The sequence below is a fragment of the Rhinopithecus roxellana genome, chromosome 9, assembly GCF_007565055.1.
Source record: "Rhinopithecus roxellana isolate Shanxi Qingling chromosome 9, ASM756505v1, whole genome shotgun sequence".
Taxonomy (NCBI): domain Eukaryota; kingdom Metazoa; phylum Chordata; class Mammalia; order Primates; family Cercopithecidae; genus Rhinopithecus; species Rhinopithecus roxellana.
In genome coordinates this window covers 95,445,153-95,466,345 of record NC_044557.1, presented here as the reverse complement: position 1 = coordinate 95,466,345, position 21,193 = coordinate 95,445,153, and the positions used below count along the sequence as shown (strand labels likewise).

The window sequence follows — 21,193 nt, the reverse complement described above, 5'->3', positions numbered from 1 at the left end:
GAGGGTATCATAAACCTGGGGACCACCACAAGGTGCTGGGAAGATAGCTGGTGTCTCCAGGGTGTTCACTGGGTTGTGTTAAGTAGGAGAAAAGAAAATTTTGTATGTGGTTTGTGCTCTGGTACATTATTAATGGTCCTTTGGTTCATTCAAGATGCTGGTTTTCCAAGGTTGTATTTTTGAAAAATCTTCTGTTATTCATATCATTGTCTTTTGCTATGCAATATGTTCCCCCTACCCATTTTATGATTTTGTCTTTATTATGGTTTGAGTAATTTGATTATGATGTGCCTTCGTGTGCCTGTGTGTGTTTATATTGAGGTTTTGGACCTATGGATGTATGGTTTTCATCAAATGTGGAAAAATTCATGCCACTATTTCTTTAAATAGGTTTTCAATCTCCTTGTCTTTCTCTTAATCTTTCTTTTAGGTTAGGAGCTAGGACTCCAATTATACATACAGTATGCTGCTTGAAGTTGTCCCCAATACTGCTTTTATTTTAATTTTTGTATTTCATTTTGGATACTTTATATTGCTATGTTATCAGTTTCACTATTTTTTTCTTCTGCACTAATTTTGTCTATCATGAATACAGTTATAATATTTATTTGCTTGGCTGGGTGGAGTGACTCATGCCTATAGTCCCAGCACTTTGGGAGGCCCAGGCACGTGGGTCACTTGTGGCCAGGAGTTTGAAACCAGACTGGCCAACATGGAAAAACCCCATCTGTACTAAAAATAATGATAATAAAAATCTTAGTTGAGTATGTTGGCGCATGCCTGTAGTCCCAGCTACTTGGGAGGCTGAGGCACAAGAATTGCTTGAACCTGGAAAGTGGAGGTTGTAATGAGCCAGGGTTGTACCACTGCATTCCAGCCTGAGCAACAGAGTGAGACTCTGTGTCAAAAAAAAAATGCTAATTCAAATATACACAGTCAAATCTGAGTTGGTCTTTTTTGGTTGACATTTTTCCCCTTGTTATCAGTCATATTTTCCTTCTCCTTTTGATGCCTGGTAATCTTTGATTGGGTGCCAGACATTGTGTATTTACCTTGTTAAATCCTAGCTATTTTTGTATTCCTATGAATATTCTTGAAATTTATTCTAGGCCACATATTAAATTATTTTAAAAGGTTTGATCTCTTTGGATCTAACTTTTAAGATTTTAAAGGAAGAATCAGAGAAGCATGTGATGTAGGAACAATTATTTTACTCTACTGAAGCAAGACTTTTCTGAATACTCTAACCTAGTACCCCATGAATCTTTTTCAGTCTGACTGGTGGGAACAAAATTATTCTCAGCTCTGTGTGAGTTCCAGGCACTGATCCTTCCAGATGGTTCTTTTCCCGTGTCAGTTTCCTCACGTGCATGCACTGATTGAACCCTTTTCAGATCTCTAGGTTTTGCTCTCTATGCAACTCCCTAGAGTAGTGTGTTCTGCAGACTCTAGCCACCTCGGTCTCCCGGGACTCTCAGTTTAGTATTCTGAAATCAGGGAGTCCACCTTGGTTTCCTCTTCCTGAGCCATAGTCTAAAAACTCTCTTAAAGCAATAATAAAGCTCAGGCAATCACTTGCTTCCTGTCTTTCAGGATTATTGTCCTTCACTAGGATTATTGTCCTAGTGCCTTGAAAACTATTGTTTCATATATTTTGTTTGTTTTTAGTTATTTCAGATGGAAAGGTAAATCTTGTTCCTGTTAGTCTATTGGAAGAATGCTTCCTTTCTCTTTAAATATTTTAAAACACACATTGTGGGCCCTGTCCTGCTGGGCCCTTTGGTCAATATTGAATAGCTATACAATATTATCTTCACTCCTTAAGTCAATAAATTTGAGAGGATGGAAAGGATGTCCTAGATAAATAAATCAACGGTAGGAAGGATGGAGTGTGAGTGCTAAGATGACACCATAAGGGTATGTGAGATGGCAGGAAGGAGAGTGCTGAAGGAGTTGGGCCTGCCAAACCACATTATGGAAAAAGGGAGGCTTGAAGGCTGGGTAGGACCTGAATAAATGGAGAAGAAAGGGAAGGAAATGCTAGCATGCCAAGATACAGACGATCACATCTCTATGGAAAAATGGGCTCTTCAGGACCCTTTAAAACCATAGAAAGCTCTGCTCTTGCAGATACAGTGAACTGTTTAGTCAGATGTGCCAGAGCATATAATAAAGGGGCGTGATTCTAAAATTAGGGTCTTCCCACTGAGTCTCCTGAGAACCACATCCAGGTGTTTGAGATAATGACACTCTGGGTTTGTGCATGTGATCTGCATTCATTTCACAAACCTGTGCCTTTCTTTCTCCTTGACTACTCTCCAACCATGACTGGAATATAGCTTTCTTCACTTTCATTCCTGGCGTCTTCACTCTTTTTTAGCATCTGACAAGCTCTGAATTTAGAACTAAATTATACTTTATATCATACATTGTAAAAGCCTCATTTTTTATATTACATCATCCTGTTTGATAACATGTTTTTGGACTGGATATTATTTCTCATAGGGTGAGGCAGAAATGTCAGGTATACATTTGAAGGAACCAAGGCTCACAAAGTTGAAGTGGTTTGCTTGGGGACACATACTTGTGAGTATGTGAGTGCTGGGGAGTTGGATTAAGTCTTTCAGAAGGTCTGAATATCCATTTTAGTTTGGCAATGCCTAGTCAGTGAAGCGTGTGCACACACATACACATGCACACATATGCACACACACATACATACATGTATCAGAATGGCAAATAGTGGGTCAGATCAGGTGATTGTTGCAGCTGGTGAATTTGGCCTGTGGCCATAGTTTGCTGACCTCCTGAACAAGATGACCCTTTCATTGTGGAGAAAATGGTAACATCAATCCATATTCATTTTATCTCACTTTTAAACATTTCTATTTTTGAATGTGTTTCATAACATACGCTAGTATATTACACATGGTTGTTCAGGTATGTACAGGTGTTTGTTTGATGATAACATACATTGGCATTACATGCTCAAAGCGTTTTTGCTGAAAATAACAAATAAATCATAGCTGATATTTAATGAGCAGATACTTTGTGCCAGGTGTGGCTTCTAAACACTTTATATGGATTAATTCACTTAATTATCATACTCACCCAATAAGGAAGACCCTATTTTTATCCCCATTTTACAGATAAGGAAACTGAGGCACTGAAATAAAGCTGTGTGATCAAAAATCTTACCCACCACCTTCTTAGGATTTGCCTAATCTCTGAGTGCTGTGGTCTTGTGTTTGGGGGTTCAGGTGTTGGGTCAAGGGTATACAATATTAATTCAAAGTGATATGTGGGCACAGATAAATAGCTGCTTCATGTCAGATGCCATGTGAGGAGCTAAATATTTGCTAACCCATCTAGGCAGGCACCATGAGAACATATTGTTTAACTCCACAGTAGTCATGTAAAGAAGGTGTAAATTTTCCCATTTTACAGATGAGGAAACTGAGGTTCAGAGAGAGTAAGAACTGATTCAAGGTTCCACTGCTAGCAAGTGAGGGGGCTTGATTGGAAATGAAATACAGCTTTTGCCTAGCTCTGACTCTCCAATTCCGGGCCACTTACTCTGTCCAAAAGTTGAGACATTCCCTAAGCCCCTCAAACCAAGAATTTCTCAGGGAGCCATTGTCCCACAGAGTACACCAAGCTGGGGCTCCACTCATTCCTAGGTGGAAGGAAGTCCCAGGGCACATGGTCTGGCGATGTAGCCCCTAAACGGGACTTAGTCCTATCCTGTCCTGCATATCCTTAGTAGAGTCTAGTTTCTCCTCTAGGGACTAGGCCAGATAAGGAATAAGGTAGATATGGTTCAAATTATAGTATCAAGGCTTGATAATAGGTTTAAAAAGAGAGGGAAGGAAGGACAGAAAGAAGCAGGGATGGAAAGAAGTGAGGAAGAAATAAGATCAGGCAAGTGTGGCCCTAAGCAGCACTGAGCAAGCTGCTTTCTGAGCTCTAGTTTTATTATCTATAACATGGAGACAGTAATAGCCTCTATCCCAGACATCTGAAGGATTTGATGATGTTATGCATATCAAGCAGGTGCTCTATGCAAATGGATGGAGGGAGAGGAGGCTTGGTCTCCTTGTTGGGATGTTTCTGGAACCAATTCTTAGACCTAGAAGAGACTACAGGGAGCCTGTTCTCCATTCATATGTTGGAGGGGCTTCTGAGTGTGGCAGCCTCTCAGAGAACAAGAATCTACCCAGAGTTCTAGGTATGGGGTTGGCTGGGGTCTGCTGGGACATCTTAGTTGTTCTACTTTATGACCCAGAATGTCTACCCTAATATGTAAAGGTCTGGGTTGTGAATAACAGACCCCATAGGCTGACCCCAAGGCCCAGAAACAGACCACTGGCTCCGTGGTCAACGTAGAGTAACACACACACATTATGATCATAGGTGGCCTGTTGGGATGCCTCCAGACCACGTGGTGCTTCTGGCACTCTCTGTACCATTTAAGTTTAGTTGTAATTTTCTGCCTTTGTAATTCCCTCCCTCCCTCCTTCCCTTCCTCCCTCTATCCCTCCCTCCCTTCCTTCCTCTATCCTTCCTCTTCTTTCCCCCTTCCTTCCTTCCTTCCCCCTCCCTTCCCCTTCCTTCCTTTCTCCCTTCCCCTTCCTTCCTTCCCCTTCCTTCCTTCCCCTTCCTTCCTTCCCCTTCCTTGCTTCCTTCCTTGCTTCCTTCCTTCCTTCCTTCCTTCCTTCCTCTCCTTCCTTCCTCCCTTCTCCTTCCTTCCTTCCTTCTCCTTCCTTCCTTCCTTCTCCTTCCTTCCTTCCCTCCTTCCTTCCTTCCCTCCTTCCTTCCCCTTCTTTCCTCCCTTCCCTCTCCTTCCTTCCTTCCCTTCCTTCCTTTCTTCTTTCCTTCCCCTTCCTTCCTTCCTTCCTTCCCTCTCCTTCCTTCCTCCCTTCTCCTTCCTTCCCCTTCCTTTCTTTCTTCCTTCCTTCCTCTTCCTTCCTTCCTTCTGCTTCCTTCCTTCCTTCCTCTTCCTTCCTTCCGTCCTTCCTTCCTTCCCCTTCCTTCCTTCCTTCCTTCCCTCCCTCTCCTTCCTTCCTTCCTTCCTTCCTTCCTTCCTTCCTTCCTTCCTTCCTTCCTTCCTTCCTTCCTTCCTTCCTTCCTTTGTTCCTTCATTCCCTCCCTCCCCACCTCTTTCCTTAATGCAGCAAACACTGTTTGAGAAAGAACTCTGCCTGCTAATGGAGATAACAGTATATTCTGCTACAGGATTTTACAAATAAGCTAGGAGAAATGCATAGAGAAGGAAGAGATAAGGGCAAATGGAAAATGGATAGAAGGAAAGGTGAAAAGGAAGAAAAGGAGGAGAAAGAGGGAGAAATAAATGAGGAAGGTGTAAAGATGAAAAAGAGGCAGAGGAGGGAGCAGGAAAGAGGGCTGGGAAACAAAATATAAGGGGAGAAGGAAAGGCAGAAAAGGGGAAGAAGAAAAAGGAAAGAAGAAGAGGCAGAAGAAGGAAAACAGGCCTCTTGAGTACTTTCTATGGCCCTTCAGCCAGTCTTGTTTATTTAGAGCTGGTAGAGATATATCTGTGTCCAACTCTCACCAAGGGGAGCTCGTAAATAAATACCTCTGGGTAGGAGCAGATATCTGTAAACACAGCTGAGGAATTGAAAGTCAGGTTCTTCAAGGGTATCGACTTGTCAAAATCACACCACAGCTGCGGATTAAAAAAAAAGAACAACAAAAACAAAAACAGGAACAACAAAGTCAGTGTGAGTGCTGGAAATGGAGCAGTGTGCTATCAGTGGCCGTGCTTCAGCACGGGTAGACTGAACCCTAGAGGGGGCTTGAAGTCAGAATGGAAGTGCCAAAGTGCCAGCTTTGATTTCTTTTATTTAAAAAACAAGTGCTTGCTCAGAAACAGCTTCTGTAAGCCAGTCATGAAACTAAGTTTAGACTGCTCTGTTGGCCCCATCACTTGGGGTCACTGGAGTGTGCTTGTGGAGCTCAGAAGAGAAAGCCAGACGGCAGGAGAAGAGGTCTCGGGTAAACTCATAGCCTGTCTCCAGATCAACAGCTGGGAGGACTTGAAGAATCTGAAGGGGTACGTTTTCCAGAAAGATTCTTAGCACTGGGGTGATGGGCATTTCCTAGGGCAGAAGTTGCTGCAGGAGATTTTGTGGTATTAGGAAAAGAGTAACTACCACTGGCCAAATGCCTCCTCTGTGCCAGACACTTTGTATAAAAAAGCCTCACAACCACCTTGTGATGTAGCTGCTATTTTTAATCCCCATTTTACAATTGAAAAATATGAAACTCTGAGAAGTAAAGTAACTTGTCCAGGGTCGCAGAGCTGGTGACTGGTGGATCTGAGATTTGAACACAGGTCTATCTGACTCCAAAGCCTCTGATCTTCCTACCACACTACCCACTGAGGCACAGTTGGCTCCAGAAGTAACCCTGACCTAGATTCATTGGGATTACTTACAAATTCTGCACCCCTGAAATATCTAATTTGTTATCAAGACTTAATTTGAGATCCTGGCTACTTCTCTGCAACCTGTGATCAATTGATCCCATGTACTTCCATTTCAGTTATCATAATCTATAAAATATTCATTAGATGATGAACTAAATTAGATGATAACTTTCCTTTTCCTCTTTTCCTTTATCCGTAGAGCCTTCACTAGAAGGACAACCACAGAACTTAAGTAATTACTGGGCCAAATTGGACAGTGATTTCAGGCAGTCTAGGCCTCTAAGTCACAGGCCAACAATTGTGGGAGTCCATAGCTTGGGTCCCTGAACACTTGGGGACCCTCGCTGAGGCCCAAAAGACAGAGTGATGGATTCAACCACATGACAATGCCTCAACTAGCCTCTCTCAACATGCCAAGTTTAAGACCTGGAACCAAACAAATCACCTCAAAAATCTAGCTGCCTGAGTCATGGACAACACAGACTACTTGTAAAAGCACAGAAAATACCTATAGCTACCATGGTACAATTCTCAAGAGAAAATGAAACCATGACAATGTGGATCAGCAAATTAAACAGTGATAAATATCATGGCAGTTGGAAATTCATCTGAGTTCTATGTGTCACGTGAAATACAAACTCTTAGAAAGTCATAGGCGAGATACTCAGCTTTCCTGAAATGCAGTTTCCTCATCCATTAAATGGGGACAATAATACCTACCTGTAGCACATAGTAGGTGCTCAATAAATGGCAGCTATTTCATTTCCATTTCCCCTACCCCACTCCCACTCCCAGAGATACAATTTAGCATATTAGAAGGGCGAGGGTCATGGAGTCAGACAGAACTTATTAGCAAGTTATTTCATGTCTCTGAGCCTCAGTTTCCTCAGCCATAAAGTGGGGATAATGAAACTTACCTCACGGGGTTTACGTGAGGATTAAATATGAAAAATATGTAAAGGTCCTCCTTCAGCGCATGGCACATAGCAGGTAGGTACTGGTACTTGATAAATGGTAACTCTTATTTACAATGTAATTGGCCACTGACAATATGGAAATTGAAGGGCTTTTGGAACTCCTTTGGAGAAAATAACCTATCCCACTGGAAAATAGACAATTTTCCAACAGTAAAATGCACAGTTTTGGCAGTAGCCACATCTTTGTTATCTGTCCCTAAGCTTGGGGCTAGACCAGGCACATAAAGGTAACTGGTACCAAGGAAGGGTAATGCAGGAAGCTGCAGGCTCCATAAACTTCATGCTCAACTGCACACTAGACACCAGAAGGTTGGTGGATGTGGGATGCTTACGATATTTAAGATGGCACCCAGGAAATTAATCAAGATGGATGCAAAGATGATGACGTTCCGGGCCAAATAGGTCTCATTAATCCAACAGCAAGTTTTCCGGAGGATGAGGGGCAAACACTTATAATCCTCTGCTGTGGTGATGAGGACCAGAGCCGAGTGCAGCATAATCAGAATGGAGAACTGGATGGTCATTGGCATCACTCTGCAGGGAAACACAGAATGTTGGATCATTGGCATCAGTTGTCTGAGCAACACTGAAATTCTATTCCTGGTCTCCCTTTCCCATCCCTTGCATCGGACAATTCTTTGAAAGGTCTGTTTGTCCAAGAAAAAGGTTACGAGCAGGAGAGATTTTTATAAATTACATGCATCCCTAGAGCACTTTCTCTATTGAGAAACTTTGCAAAAAACAATATTTGGCCTGATTTATTGCTCCTGCCCACTTTTCCCCTCTTATTATTAATTTTTGTCACTAGACAACTGCTGTCATGGCAACACACCACTCTAGTTTGGTATCAACACTCTGGCTGTGGGATGAACCCACATACCCTTTCCCTTTCAAGGTGGGTTTTATGAAACTTTCTCCCTCCATCTATCCTGATAACAAGAATTGGATTTGGCATTGGTTTTAAGTTGCTCAGTTTGGTTCCTGGTTACTGTGGTTTTCATGGACTATACCAGAAGTTATTTGAGACATGGGTAAGGAGAACTCATCCTTGTCCAAGGTATCAGCATTGCTCTCAAGTTTACATCTTGAGTTTCAAGCTCTCATCAAAACTCTGTCCCATGGTAGCCTGTGTCGGTTGGACACCTGTGCTTGGTGTCAGGATGCTTAGTAAGGCTGTGATCTAAAACTCCATCTCTGGAGGCATCTTTAACTCCTGTCTCTCCTATCAACCTGTTTATCACCATGCATGCTGCTTCTCCTTGGGAATTAACTGTTCTCAACTCTGTGTCTAGCCATTTATGTCCTACACTGGCAGCTCTAATTTTTTCATCTCTATTTCAGTCAGCAAACTCATGCAGGTGTTAAAGGGTACCTTGATAGAAGTGGTGGGAGAGTTTATATCTGCTCCTTTTTCTATAAATTGAGGTGTATTCATCTGGCATTTAATATCTTCCACTGGCCAGTGCTAAATAAATGTGTGTTTAGCAAATAAAGTTGAACTCGCCTTCTTTTCCTAACACTATCTCTTACTATCCTCCTCCTTAAACTTCTTATGTAATATTAATAACAGTAGTATAAATAATGTATTGAGTTCTGATCATGTGTTAGCTACTATGCTGAGCATTTTATATATAATATCTCATTTCCGTTCCTTAGAATAAACCAAAGAGGTCTTTTTATCTCTCTTTTTTTTTTTTTTTTTTTCCAGATGAGGATTCAAGGCTCAGAGGGAAGAAACCTCCCAGGCATCGTACAGTTGGTCAGTGTCAGAGCCAGAACTTAAAGTCCACTCTGTTATACCATTCTGATATTCTAATCACTTTGGTAAGTAATAGATCTCCTGTGTTTGCATTAATCTTTTTTGCTTTTATGGTTTCATCATAATATTTATTCATTCAACAAGTCTTCTTCCTGGGTATACAGTGGCAGGCATCGGGGTACTGGGGCCAAAGACACATCTTCCTCATCTAGGTGATCACCACTGAGAGAGGAATGTAAATATGCAAATGATAAACTATTTATATACTATGCTAGGATCTATAAAGAGTTATAAACAAACATCAATTGAAAAATAGGAAAGGGAATCAAGGGAGGCTTCATAAAAGAGGTAACATTGGGTTAGGCCATGAAGGTTAAAGAGAAGGCTTGCAGATAGGGAAGAGCGGGGAGCATGAGCAAAACATCAGAAGAATGAGAGTGACCAGTGTCTTTAGAGTTTCCCAATAACCGAGGCAGTGTGGCTGTGCTCAGGAGCTTTGTCCTGTAGGCAGTGTGCAGAAGGAAGTAATCAAATCTGTGTGTTTGAAAGACAACTGTGGTGGGAGGTGGAGGACGAAGTGAAGAGGAAATGTGTTTAGCAGATTTAAATAGTTGAGGCATGAGTTAATGAGGGAGGAACACAGGAACAGTATGATAATTGGGGGATGCAGGGAAAGATGTGGAGGTATATTAATATGTGTTTTGTATGTATGTGTAGGGGGTATTTGAGAGAGGGAAGTCATTAAGGATGACACTAATGTCTTTCCATTGTAACTGAGTAAGTGCAGGAAAAGAAGCTAGTCTGTACAGGAGATAAGTTGATAAAGTTGATTTTGGACACAATGGATGTTTGGTACTTGTGGATCATTCAGTTACAGATATCTAGATGTCCAGGCGGTGAGGGACAACTGAGGAACTCTGAGGCTGGAGGGAATAGGTGGTGATTGAAGATCGAGGAATGGAAGTATTTGCCCAAGGATAGTGTGTACAGCAAGAATCAAGAGGACCCAAGATGAGCTGTGGGAGATGCTAATGGGCTGGAAGGAGAGAAGGCAGCAAAGGGAATTTACGAAATGTGGTTAGATAAGCAGGAGAGCAGGAGTGCATGGCATTGTGGCAGCAGGGGGGATAAGAAATTCACAAAGAAAGAGTAATCAAGAATGTCAATTTCCTCTGCATGGTGAAGCTACCTTAAGACTGGAAAGTGACTCCTCCCACAGCCTCAGCTATTGTTGGTAGAGGTTTTGTTTTGTTTTTCACTGGCAAAGTTTTGATTTTATGGATCACCTTGACAAGAAATCTCTGTAGGAGTTCTATATAAGAACAGAAGGTTGGTGCATCAGTGAGTTCCCAGAGGGCTCTAGGCAGATGGGAAACTTCCCTCCAAACAGGCTGGAAAAACACTCCCTGACAACACACCATTATTTCTGGGCATCGGGGGAGATAAATGAAAGAGAATGCAGGTGGATCATTTTGTCAGGAAGTCCCATGAGAGAGGGGGCCAATTGCAAGGCTCATGTGGCTCAGTCACAGGAGGCAACGAACCAGGATAAAAATGTCTCTTTTCAAAGTGTGAGGCAGAAGCAAACCAGGGAAAGGCAGGTTTGAAGGACGCTCAGCTGGAGCCTCAAATTCTTACATGGCCACCACTGGCTGTGGACCTCCGCATGGCATACAGGGCCTTGAGTATCTGCCCTTGGCTCTTTCCTGTCTTTTTTCTCCTCCCTCACCCTTCTGCACCCCATGGTCTGGGCAATGTTGAACTATGTGCAGTCTGCCCCCAGTGCTATGCACCTTCTTCTGCCTTATGGGCACTTAACATGGCGTGTCCTGTTCTTCATGTAAGGCTCAGCTTTCCTTTGGATTCTTCCATGACACCTGGCATAGGGCTGAGTACACAGAAGGCGCTCAATAAGTATTCATTAACTTATGCTTTTTCTGGAAAGAGAAGACTCTGCTCTTCCCCTCAGAAGCCTTCATAAGGAAGAAGACTTCCACCTACATGCCCAGACTATTCCTCTGCCTGCTCACTATCTTTCTCCAAGGAAGGAGGAAGGGCGAATCCAGAAACTGTCGGAGGTGCTCAGTGGACCTCATTTTCCTTGGAGGGCAGGGTCATTGTTAAAGGTCAGTGTTTATGCATAGTTCAGATGCTTATATTCTCCTCCTCTTCGATCCACTGAGACGACAGGGAAGCCAGAGCCTTGATCTACCCTATGGGAGGAGGGCTGACCATATTTTCTCTTTGGCTGGGGTATCTCTGCCTTTAAAGAAGAAAGCCCAGGTTGGCTTAACCCTGGCTCTGGGCACAGATGGCACCTTCTCAGGTCTGCCTCATTCACCTTTGACGCTGGTGGGTGTGCGCTGGTTTGTTCTTTGGCAGCATCATAGTGGTAGATCTCATACCAGAGTTTAATGGTGGGATCTGAGGGCCAGCAGAGAAGAGATTCAGGATGGAGGCCATGTGGTCTCTTGACTTTAGCCACATTCTGTATACCAGCTTTTATCATAGTTTTGCATAGGCTACATGGGCAATTGTTTAGAAATTTGTAAAACTGATTTTTTTTTTTTTTCCCATTTAGCGATTGAAATTTTGTGTAATCTTTGGCATGGTGGGGAGTTCATCAGGGTATCTGCAGGGCTGTGTGGGAGGATTTGCACACAGAACTCATCTGAGTGCCTGACACAGTTTTAAATGACTTTCTCCTTGGTTTGCTGTAAAAGGGAAAGGGAGGTGAAAAACAGGCCATGTGCTCCAGTGGCAACAGCAAAGCCTTAAATGTTTGAACCTATAGTTCTGAAACATAACTAGTAGTGCGGTCATGGGCAAGGTAATTGATTCCTCTGAGAATTACTTTTTAACCTGTAAAACCGGGAATTTTTTTAAGCCTACATTTTAAAGGAGGCTCTGAGATTAAACAACGTCATAAAGTAGTATAATACACATTTAAAGAAATGTTAGTTCTCTTTCTCTATTCATCATGAAATTCAGGATATCAAAGGCACATTAAAGTTCTATGGCAAGGGTATTAATTACAAGATTAGCTTTTTAAGCAAAGGTATTAGCACTGTATATTAAATTTCTCTGGAAATCTCTGCGGCAGTTCCTCAGCATTCATTTATTTGTTTACATGTAAACATTATAACATCAGATTGTACATTTTATCTAATTATAGAGCCACTCAGGCATCCAGGAGTTCTGAATTTGCTTTTGCATTGTTGGTGCGCATAAGAGGCAAGGAAACCTTTCATTTCTGAAATCGAGTCTCAAAAGGAATGACAGGCTTTGCAAAGTTCTATCCAAATCATTTCTAGACATTAAGTCCTAATTATTCTCTGCAGTCTGTCTTTAAAATGGTTTGTATTGATATTGTGGTTTGACATTTGCTGGGAAGGCAGGAATCAGTGGGAGGCGTGAACAGCCTATAGCAGCTTGCGGTGCAATACGAAACAAAAACTCAGGTTATACTGAAAGATGGCACTTGGACAACACTTTAGAATCTGCAGACTCGATGAGTGCAATAGTGTATCTGATCCTTGCAGCAACCCTGAAGAAAGATATTCTTAGCCCTTTCAACAGATGAAAATACTGTGACTCCAAAAAGGAATTTACCAGAAATAGGCTTGGTTAACTTAATTTTTACTGCAGTCTTGGCAAGTGAGCATTATCATTCCCATTTTACAGATGAGGAAACAGAGGTTTCAGAGAGGTTAAATACATACATATAGGTAGTATAATGCACAGAAAATAATAAGACCCAGTGCCTGCCTCTTTCCTTCCTCCTTCCATCCCTCCCTCCCTTCCTTCCCTCTCTAGGTCACTATCTCTCTCTCTTTTCCCCTTCCCTCCCTCTCCCTGCATCCCTGTCTCTCTTTCTGCATCTTTGTCTCTCTCTCATCACCACATGCAGACCAGATACATTGTTCTATAGTCACAAGAAGTATTTTCTAGTCTTTCCTTTGTTTACCCTTCTTGGAGAGGAACATCTGTGCGCAGGTGGAAATTAAAGGAAAGAGCTGGGTAAGCACTGTCTGTCTCTCGCTCTCTCTCTTTTTTTTTTTTATGCCAGAGTCCATTAATTTTTGCTTTGAGGGCTAAGAATTAGCTGTGGTCATATGAGTGGAGACTGCCTCATCTGCCAAAAAAAATCCAGGACAGAAGAAATATGAGTGAAAAGCACCCACCATCTGTTCAGTTACAAAGCATCAAACAGAAACAAAATGAGTTGGAGAGGGAACCAGCACGTATTAAAGAAAGCTTTTGCTGTGTCTGGGGTAAATGGGCCACCCAATTCCCACAGCATATGGATTGTCTGGTCAGAGTTCAGCTTCCTTCATTGTCAGGATTTTTCTCTTCGCTAGGTGAGGTTGGGGTGTGGGCTGTATTTCAGTTATGGGCTTCACCTTGAATTCTAGAGTCGGAGACTCCTTCTGACTAGCTGCTGTGTGAGGGTCCAGGTCTCTTCCCCCTGAACCCCAGGAACCAGGGCATCAAGGCTTGCTCCCCTCCCCTGCCCCCATCACACCACCTGGAAAGAAATCCTGTCCAGGCCAGCTGGGAAGCCTGAGGCTCGTTTCTCGTGGAGGACAGTGGCCCCTTCTCCTGTCCAGTGCCAAGTACACATCCTTGGGCTTATCCTGGTCTTCTCCATCTCTCTCATCCCCCACATCCAGTCAGTCACTGAACCATCAACTCTCTGCCCTAAATATTTTAAAAGTTCTTCCTCTTCTGTCCACCCTTCTGCCCACTCTCTTGTCCTTATTATTTCTTGCCAGATTTTTTTTTTAATTGCCTCCTAATTGGTCATTCCAAATCCAGATCTCACTCCTACCTCTCCACCATCCCCATTCATTATGAGCCTTCTAAACATGAATCTGATCACATCATCTCTTTCATTAAAAATGCTTCAATAAAAACTCCTCTGCCAACCAGTCACAACTCCTTAAAGAGCTTCACAACCTCCAGAATGCTCTATTCCCAGCCCTTCCTCCTCTTAATCCTTCTCAGTCTTTTCCACGACCTGGTGAGCTCCTTTAGGAGCCAGGTGAGCTGTCACTGTCATTTCCTCTGTGGAGCCTGCTCCAGAGGCAAAAGGATTGCTTTTGCCTCACCCCAACTCCCACACATCGAATCCCAGCTTACACCTTTCCTATCACAATAGTCATCACCCCGTATGATAGCTGTTCGGCTAATTGTCTTTTAGCCCTACTAGATGATCAGCTTTATGATGGCAAAGACCCTGACTGTATATCCCCTCTCTCCAGCACAAACTGTCACACTGATGTTTGTTGCGTTTTTGCTGAGAATGTCAACACCTTGAGCTCCAGGAGTCCAGAGGAAGCAACAGACACGGCCATGCCCTTCTTGTCTACCACCTTCCCATCAACAAGAGTGACTAGAGGAGCCCAGCAGATTTGGGCTGAATCTTGCAAGGCCCCACCAACACTCACAGCTCGCCACCCTGAGGTACCTTCTCTCAGGACCCTAGTCCTCACAGGCTCTTAGGCAGTCAAGAAACTCATTCTTTCCTGGTATTCTCTGGTACCCTTCTTCTGATTTATTAATTGGATAACTATAAATATCTACATACATAGCATATACATATCTACCTATGTGTCTACCTTCGTAGTATATAAGGAGCTATGTATGTAGTATATACACCTGGGCTGATATATATATATTCCTTATGTCTTAGTCTAATTTCACCAGAGTATACAGTCTAGGAGGGCAGGGATTTTGTTCTTGTAATCTTTTTTTGTTTTGAGATTTATTCCTAGTGTTTGGAACAAGTCTGGAACATAATAACCATCAGTGGCTATTGGTGGGAGGACTCCTAGTCCACATTTGGCAACAGTAGGTAAGCCTCCCCCCACATTAATAACTTTAAAAACGGTACAGTGAAGCATAAAGAAAACCACACAAAAGTACAGCTTAATTCGTTCTTACAGTGTTTGCCTTTGTAATGACCATCAATTCCTGACATAGAACTTCGCAGGGCACACCAAAAGCCCATCCATGAGCCCTGTCTGAGTCATAATCCTCTCTCTCAACCTCAATTAATCACTTTCCATTTCCATTTCTTTATAGTTTTATCCTTTCTTTATAGACACTACAGTTTAGTCTCACCCATTTTTATTAAATCTGATTTGTCTTTTAAATCTTAAAATCTATAACTTCTATCTTTATCCTTTTATCTTCCTTACAATGTATTTATTGAAAAACACATGCCTCTGACCTCATAGCATTTCTCACTCTCTGGATTTTACTGGTGTGCACTTATTCAGCATTCTCTGTCCTCTATAATTCCTGAAAACTGGAAGCTGGATTCAAAGGCCTGATCAAATGTAGGTTTGATCCCACTGGTAAGACCATAGGTGGTATTGTGCGCCCCCACTGGGAGGTATGGTTGTCTCTCTTATTTGTGTTGATAGCATCCTCTGATGCTCAATTTGTAGATCCATTAATTCATTATGGGTTGGAATATGATGATATTTTAATTCTTTTATTTCTTTAAGATGTTTTAGCTAGGATATCATAAAATTCTTTTATGATATTTCCCCTCACTTACTATTTAGTGATCTTATGGTACAGTCCATACAGAAAAGACACTTGTTTATCTCACTTTTTTACAAGTTTTCTAGATAATCAGCCAGTTCCCTGTCATCCACTAAAGACTACAGACTTAAAAAAATCATTACAAACTCATAATGCTAAATAAATTTGCTGGGTTTTCATAAGTGTTTTAATAATTTTCCCTGTTACAGCTCAAATTATTCTGTCCTTGGACAGTGGGAACTTCTATAATGTGGCTCCTGAGTTCTTTTGACATGATCCTAATAGTGTTTGATGATATCCTTGCTTTCTTGTAGGACAAGATGTTCTAGGCTTGTCTAGCATATTTCCTGCTCCAGCCCTAAAATTAGCCATATCTCCAATTTTTTTTTTTTTTTAAAACAGAGATATTACTTCAAGACCACAATCTAGCCCTGAGGTATGCTCATAGATGCAGAGTTGGTCATTCTTTCTAAATCTTCCCAGAGGTGTTTCTCCAGTCCAGGATATCATCTTCCATTTAATTAGTTGTTATATCTCCTTAGGTGCCTCTTTGCTGTGACATTTTCTCAGACTTCCCTTGGTTTAAATGACTTTGACAGTTTTGAGGAACACTGGTGAGGTGTTTTGTAAACTGTCCCTCAATTGAGATTTGTCTGAAATTTTCTTCATGATTACATTATGGGTTTGGGGAGGAAGACCACAGAGGTTATGTGCCGTAGTTACTAGATCCCATCAACATAACTTATCATTGTTGGTGTTAACCTTTATCCCCTGGCTGAGGTAGTGTTTGTAAGGTTTCTCCATGTTTGCCCCCTGTACATAGCTTACTCTTTGAAAGAAAGTCACTTTTGCTGTTGCCCATACTTAAGGAGTGGGGAGTTAAATTCCTCCTCACTGAGGATGGATTATCTTCATAGAATGTGTAGACTTTCTCTGCATGGGAGACATACCATTAGTTTATATTAATATGGACTGGCAGATATTTTATATTGTAGATTATAAATAAACACTACATTGTTTATTTTGTTCCTCAATTTATTCCAGCTTTGGCCCTTGTGGGCTCTTTTGTTGGCTCCTGTGTCCCTTTGAAATACTCCCATTATCATGTATATGTGTGTGTGTGTGTGTGTGTTTGTGTGTGTGTATGTGTATGTATGTATGTTTTAACACATTCTTATTTTCTGGCCCTATGAGATAGCCAAGGCAAATCTTGTATATTTCCTGCCCCACTGTTAAAATCAGACAGTTCTCCAAGGATCCTTGGTTCCTTTTATTGGATATTGGCATTAGAAACCAAGATGTGAGTGGTAGATGTGCTCATTACCACTGAGGTGCCATTGTTTCCAGGCCCTCTCTACTGACAAAGAAAGGAAATGAATGTGTATATTCCAACCTGTGCATATAAACATATCTATAAATATTCCTACATGTAATCATCTCTATCTATATTAAGCTATGCATGAGTTCATATAGATGTCTCCAACTGTAATCCATTACCACAGGGATCTTTCTAACTTTCTCCCTTCGCTTGTATGTAAACTTCCATTCCAACAATGAGAAAACTGACTCCCACCATCTGCCATTCATTTACACAATTGTTTAGTTCCGGTATACACATAAAGGTGTTGCAAATTCTTAATCCATGCCTCAGTGGGAAATTCCTATATCAACTAGAGTACAGTGCTTAAATGCAGTTTCTCTTGCCTTTAATCCTACAAACTTCTTTCATTTTCAAAGCTACTTAGTACACCGTTTTACCCCCCACATCCCCTTCAGGGAGGTTGCTTCATATACTTTTAACACAGATTCTTTTGTCACAGTCTGATTCCATCATGGGATCCCCTAAACTCCTAAATAAAATGTTTTAAAGCCTGTATATGTTAAAGTTCATTCTCTGTGCTGTAAAGTTTTATAGGTTTTGATACATGCATCGTGTCAGGTATATACCATTACAGTACACTGAATGAACCATCTTAAGAAACATGCTGGACTTCATCTATTTAATTCTCGTTTCCCTCATTCCCCAAACTCTTCTCACCTAATGATCTATTTACCATTTCTATAGTTTTGTCTTTTCCAGAACATTATATAAATGGAATAATATGTATAAAGCCTTTCATACTGGTTTCTTTCACTTAGGAATATGGCATTTAAGGTTCATTGATGTTTTTGTGTGGCTGATATCTTATTCCTTCTTATAGTGGAATCTTACTTCATTGTCTGGATATGCCACAGAGTTTTTGTTGTTGTTCCCTCCAGCAAATGGTATTGATGGTTATTTATTTATTTACTTATTTATTGATTTATATATTAGTCATTGTACTGGGTGTGTAGTGGTAGGTCATTGTTTTAATTTAAATTTCCCTTACGGCCAACGATGTTGAGCATTTTTCACATGCCTATTTGGTATCTGTATATCTTGTTTGGTGAGTTGTTTGTTTAAATCTTTTGTCCATTTAAAAAATTGAGTTGTTTTCTAATTTTTGAGTTTTAGGAGTTCTTTGAATATTTTGGATGCAAATCTTTTCCCAGATACATATTTTACAAATATTTTCTTCTGGTCTGTGGTTTGTATTTTCATTCTCAAAACAGTGTCTTCCATAGATCAGACATTTTAAATTTCAGTAAAGTCCAACTTATAAATTTTTTCTTTCATGGATCATAATTTTGGTGGTGTGTCTGAAAACTCATCACCAAATTCAAAACCAAATTTTATTTATGTTTTCTTCCAGAAATTTTATAATTTTGCATTTAGGTATATAAACCATCTTGTGTTAATTTTTGTGAAGGTTTAAGGTCTGTGTATAGGCTCAAGTTTTTGCATATGGATACTCAATTTTTTAATTTATTTTTTAATTTTACTTTAAGTTCTGAGATACATGTGCAGAATGTGCAGGTTTATTACATACGTATACATGTGCCATGGTGGTTTGCTGCACCTATCAACCCATCATCTAGGTTTTAAGCCCCTCATGCATTAGGTGTTTGTTCTAAAGCTTTCCCTTCCCTTGCCCTCCACCCCCGACAGGCCCCGGTGTGTGATGTTCCCTTCCCCTCCCTGTGTCCATGTGTTCTCATTGTTCAACTCCCACTTATGAGTGAGAACATGCAGTGTTTGGTTTTCTGTTCCCGTGTTAGTTTGCTGATAATTGGACATCCAATTTTACCAGTACCATTAGTTAAAAAGAATATCCTTTCTCCATGGAATTTTCTTAGCATCTTTGCTGCAAATCAATTGATTATATTTGTGTAGGTCTATTTTTGGGGCTTTCCTTTCGGTTCTATTGAGTGATGTGTTTATTCTTTCTTTAGCATCATACTGTAGCTTTATAGTAAGTGTTAAAATGAGGTAGGGTGAATCCTCTAGCTTTGTTGTTATTCTTTTATGGTATTGTGTTGGCTATGCTACATTCTTTGTCTTTTCATATAACCTTTAGCATTGGTTTGTTGATATCTATAAAATAGCTTGCTGAAGTTTTGACTGACAATGCATTGACCTATAGATCAAGTTGGGAAAAATTAACATCTTAACAATATCAAGTCTTCTAATCCATGAACACAGAATATCTCTTCATTTATTTACATCTTTGATTTATTTCATCAGTGTTTTGAAGATTTCTATACACAGATCTTATACAAATTTTGTTAAATTTATATTTAAGTATTTCATTTTTGGTGCTATTATAAATAACATTGTTTCTTTAATTTCAGATTTCAATGTTAGATTGATGATATAGAGGAAAACAATTGACTTTCGTATATTGACATTGTATTCTGTGACTTGACTATATTTGTTTGTTAGTTTTAGAAATGTTTTGGTGGATCCTTTGGGATTTTCTGTATAGAAAGCCATGTCATTGGTGGATAAACATAGTTTTATTTCTTCCTTTCTGATATGTATGCCTTTTATTTCCTTTTATTGTTTTGTTTCAATAGCTAGGACTTCCAAAATGATATTAAATATAAGTGGTGAGAGTGTATTTTTGTTTTGTTTCTGATATTAGGGGGGAAGCTCCAGTCCTTTACCACTAAAGATGATGTTATCTATAGCTTTTTTTTGGGGGGGGGGAGATATTCTTTATCAAGTTGTAGAAGTTCCCTTCTATTGCTAGTTTCCTGAGAGTTTTTAACATAAATGGACATTGAATTTTATCCAGTGCATTTCTTTGGCAATTGATATGATGATACAATTTTTCTTCTTTAACTTACTAATATGGTGAATCACTATTGTTTGATTTTAGAATGTTGAATAAACTTTGCATGCCTGGGAGAAGTTCTGTTGGACCAGGGTGTATACTTCTTTTTACACATTGTTAGATTTCATTTGCTAATATTTTTTTGAGAGATTTTATGTTGATGTTTATGAGATATTGGTTGGTAGTTTTCCTTTACTTCAATGTTTTCACTGGGTTTTTGTATTAGGGTAATATGACCCGATAAAATGAATTAGAAATTGTCCCCTCTCCTTCTGTTTTCTAAGAGGTTATGGAGAAGTGGTATTGCCTTTTCTTTAAATATTGGTAGAATTCACCAGTGAAACCATTTGGGTCTGATGTTTTACTTCTTGTAAGTTTAAAAATTATTGGTTACCTTTATTAAATAGATATAAGATTATTCAGATTGTCTTTTTCTTCTCATTGGAATGTAGATAGTTTGTGTCTTTCAACAAATTGGTCCATTGCATCCCAGCTATCAAATTTATGGATATAGAGTTGTTTGTAATATTATTTTCTTATTATTTAATGTTCATGGGATCACCAGTGAGAACCACTTTTTCAATGATGATGTTGGTAACTTGTGTCTTCTTTTATTTTGAGTGGCTTGGCTAGAGGTTTATCAATTTTATTGATATTGTCAGAGAACTAAATTTTAATTTTGTTTATTTTCTTTATTGTTTTCCTGTTTTTAGTTTTATTGATTTTTGCCCTAATTGGTAGGGTTTATTTTCTCCTTTTTGTTACAAGATTAACTAGCTTTTTGTTCTGTAGTTTCCCAAGGTAGAACCTTAGATTGTTATTTAGATCTCTTTTCTTTTATAATATATGCATTTAATATAAATTTCCCTCTAAGCACTGCTTTCATGGCATCCCACAAATGCGGTAAGTTGTGTTTTCATTTTCATTTAGTTCAAAATATTTTTAAATGTCTCTTGAAATCTCTTCTTTCACTCACGTGTGATTGAAGAATGTGTTATTTAATCTCCAAGTGTTTTGTAATTTTCTAGCTATCTTTCTATTACTGAATTTTAGTTTAACTCCACTGTGACCGGAGAACATACTTTGTGTTATTTTTCCTCTTTTAAATTTATGAAGGTGTGTTATGGCCCAGAATGGGGTCTACCTTCGTTACTGTTCCATGTGAGCTTGAGAAGAATGTGTTTTCTTCCACTGGGTGGAATAGTCTATTAGTATTGATTAGGTAAGTTCAGGTTATCTATATCCATAATGATTTCCT

General features: G+C 40.1%; 1 protein-coding gene across 2 annotated transcripts in view; it reads right to left on the bottom strand.

Annotated features, from left to right (window-relative positions):
• Positions 1–21,193, bottom strand: part of ADCY8 (adenylate cyclase 8) — a 271,601-nt gene that overhangs the window by 59,991 nt on the left and 190,417 nt on the right. Inside the window, exons 10-11 of one of the 2 annotated variants that reach the window (XM_030938186.1) lie at positions 7,758–7,959; positions 5,597–5,686 (exon numbers count right to left, since the gene is read on the bottom strand). The exons of the other annotated variant lie outside the window; for it this stretch is intronic. Of the exons in view, the coding sequence (XP_030794046.1) occupies positions 5,597–5,686; positions 7,758–7,959 (292 nt within the window). The remainder of the gene's footprint in view (positions 1–5,596; positions 5,687–7,757; positions 7,960–21,193) is intronic. 2 annotated transcript variants of the gene reach the window in all.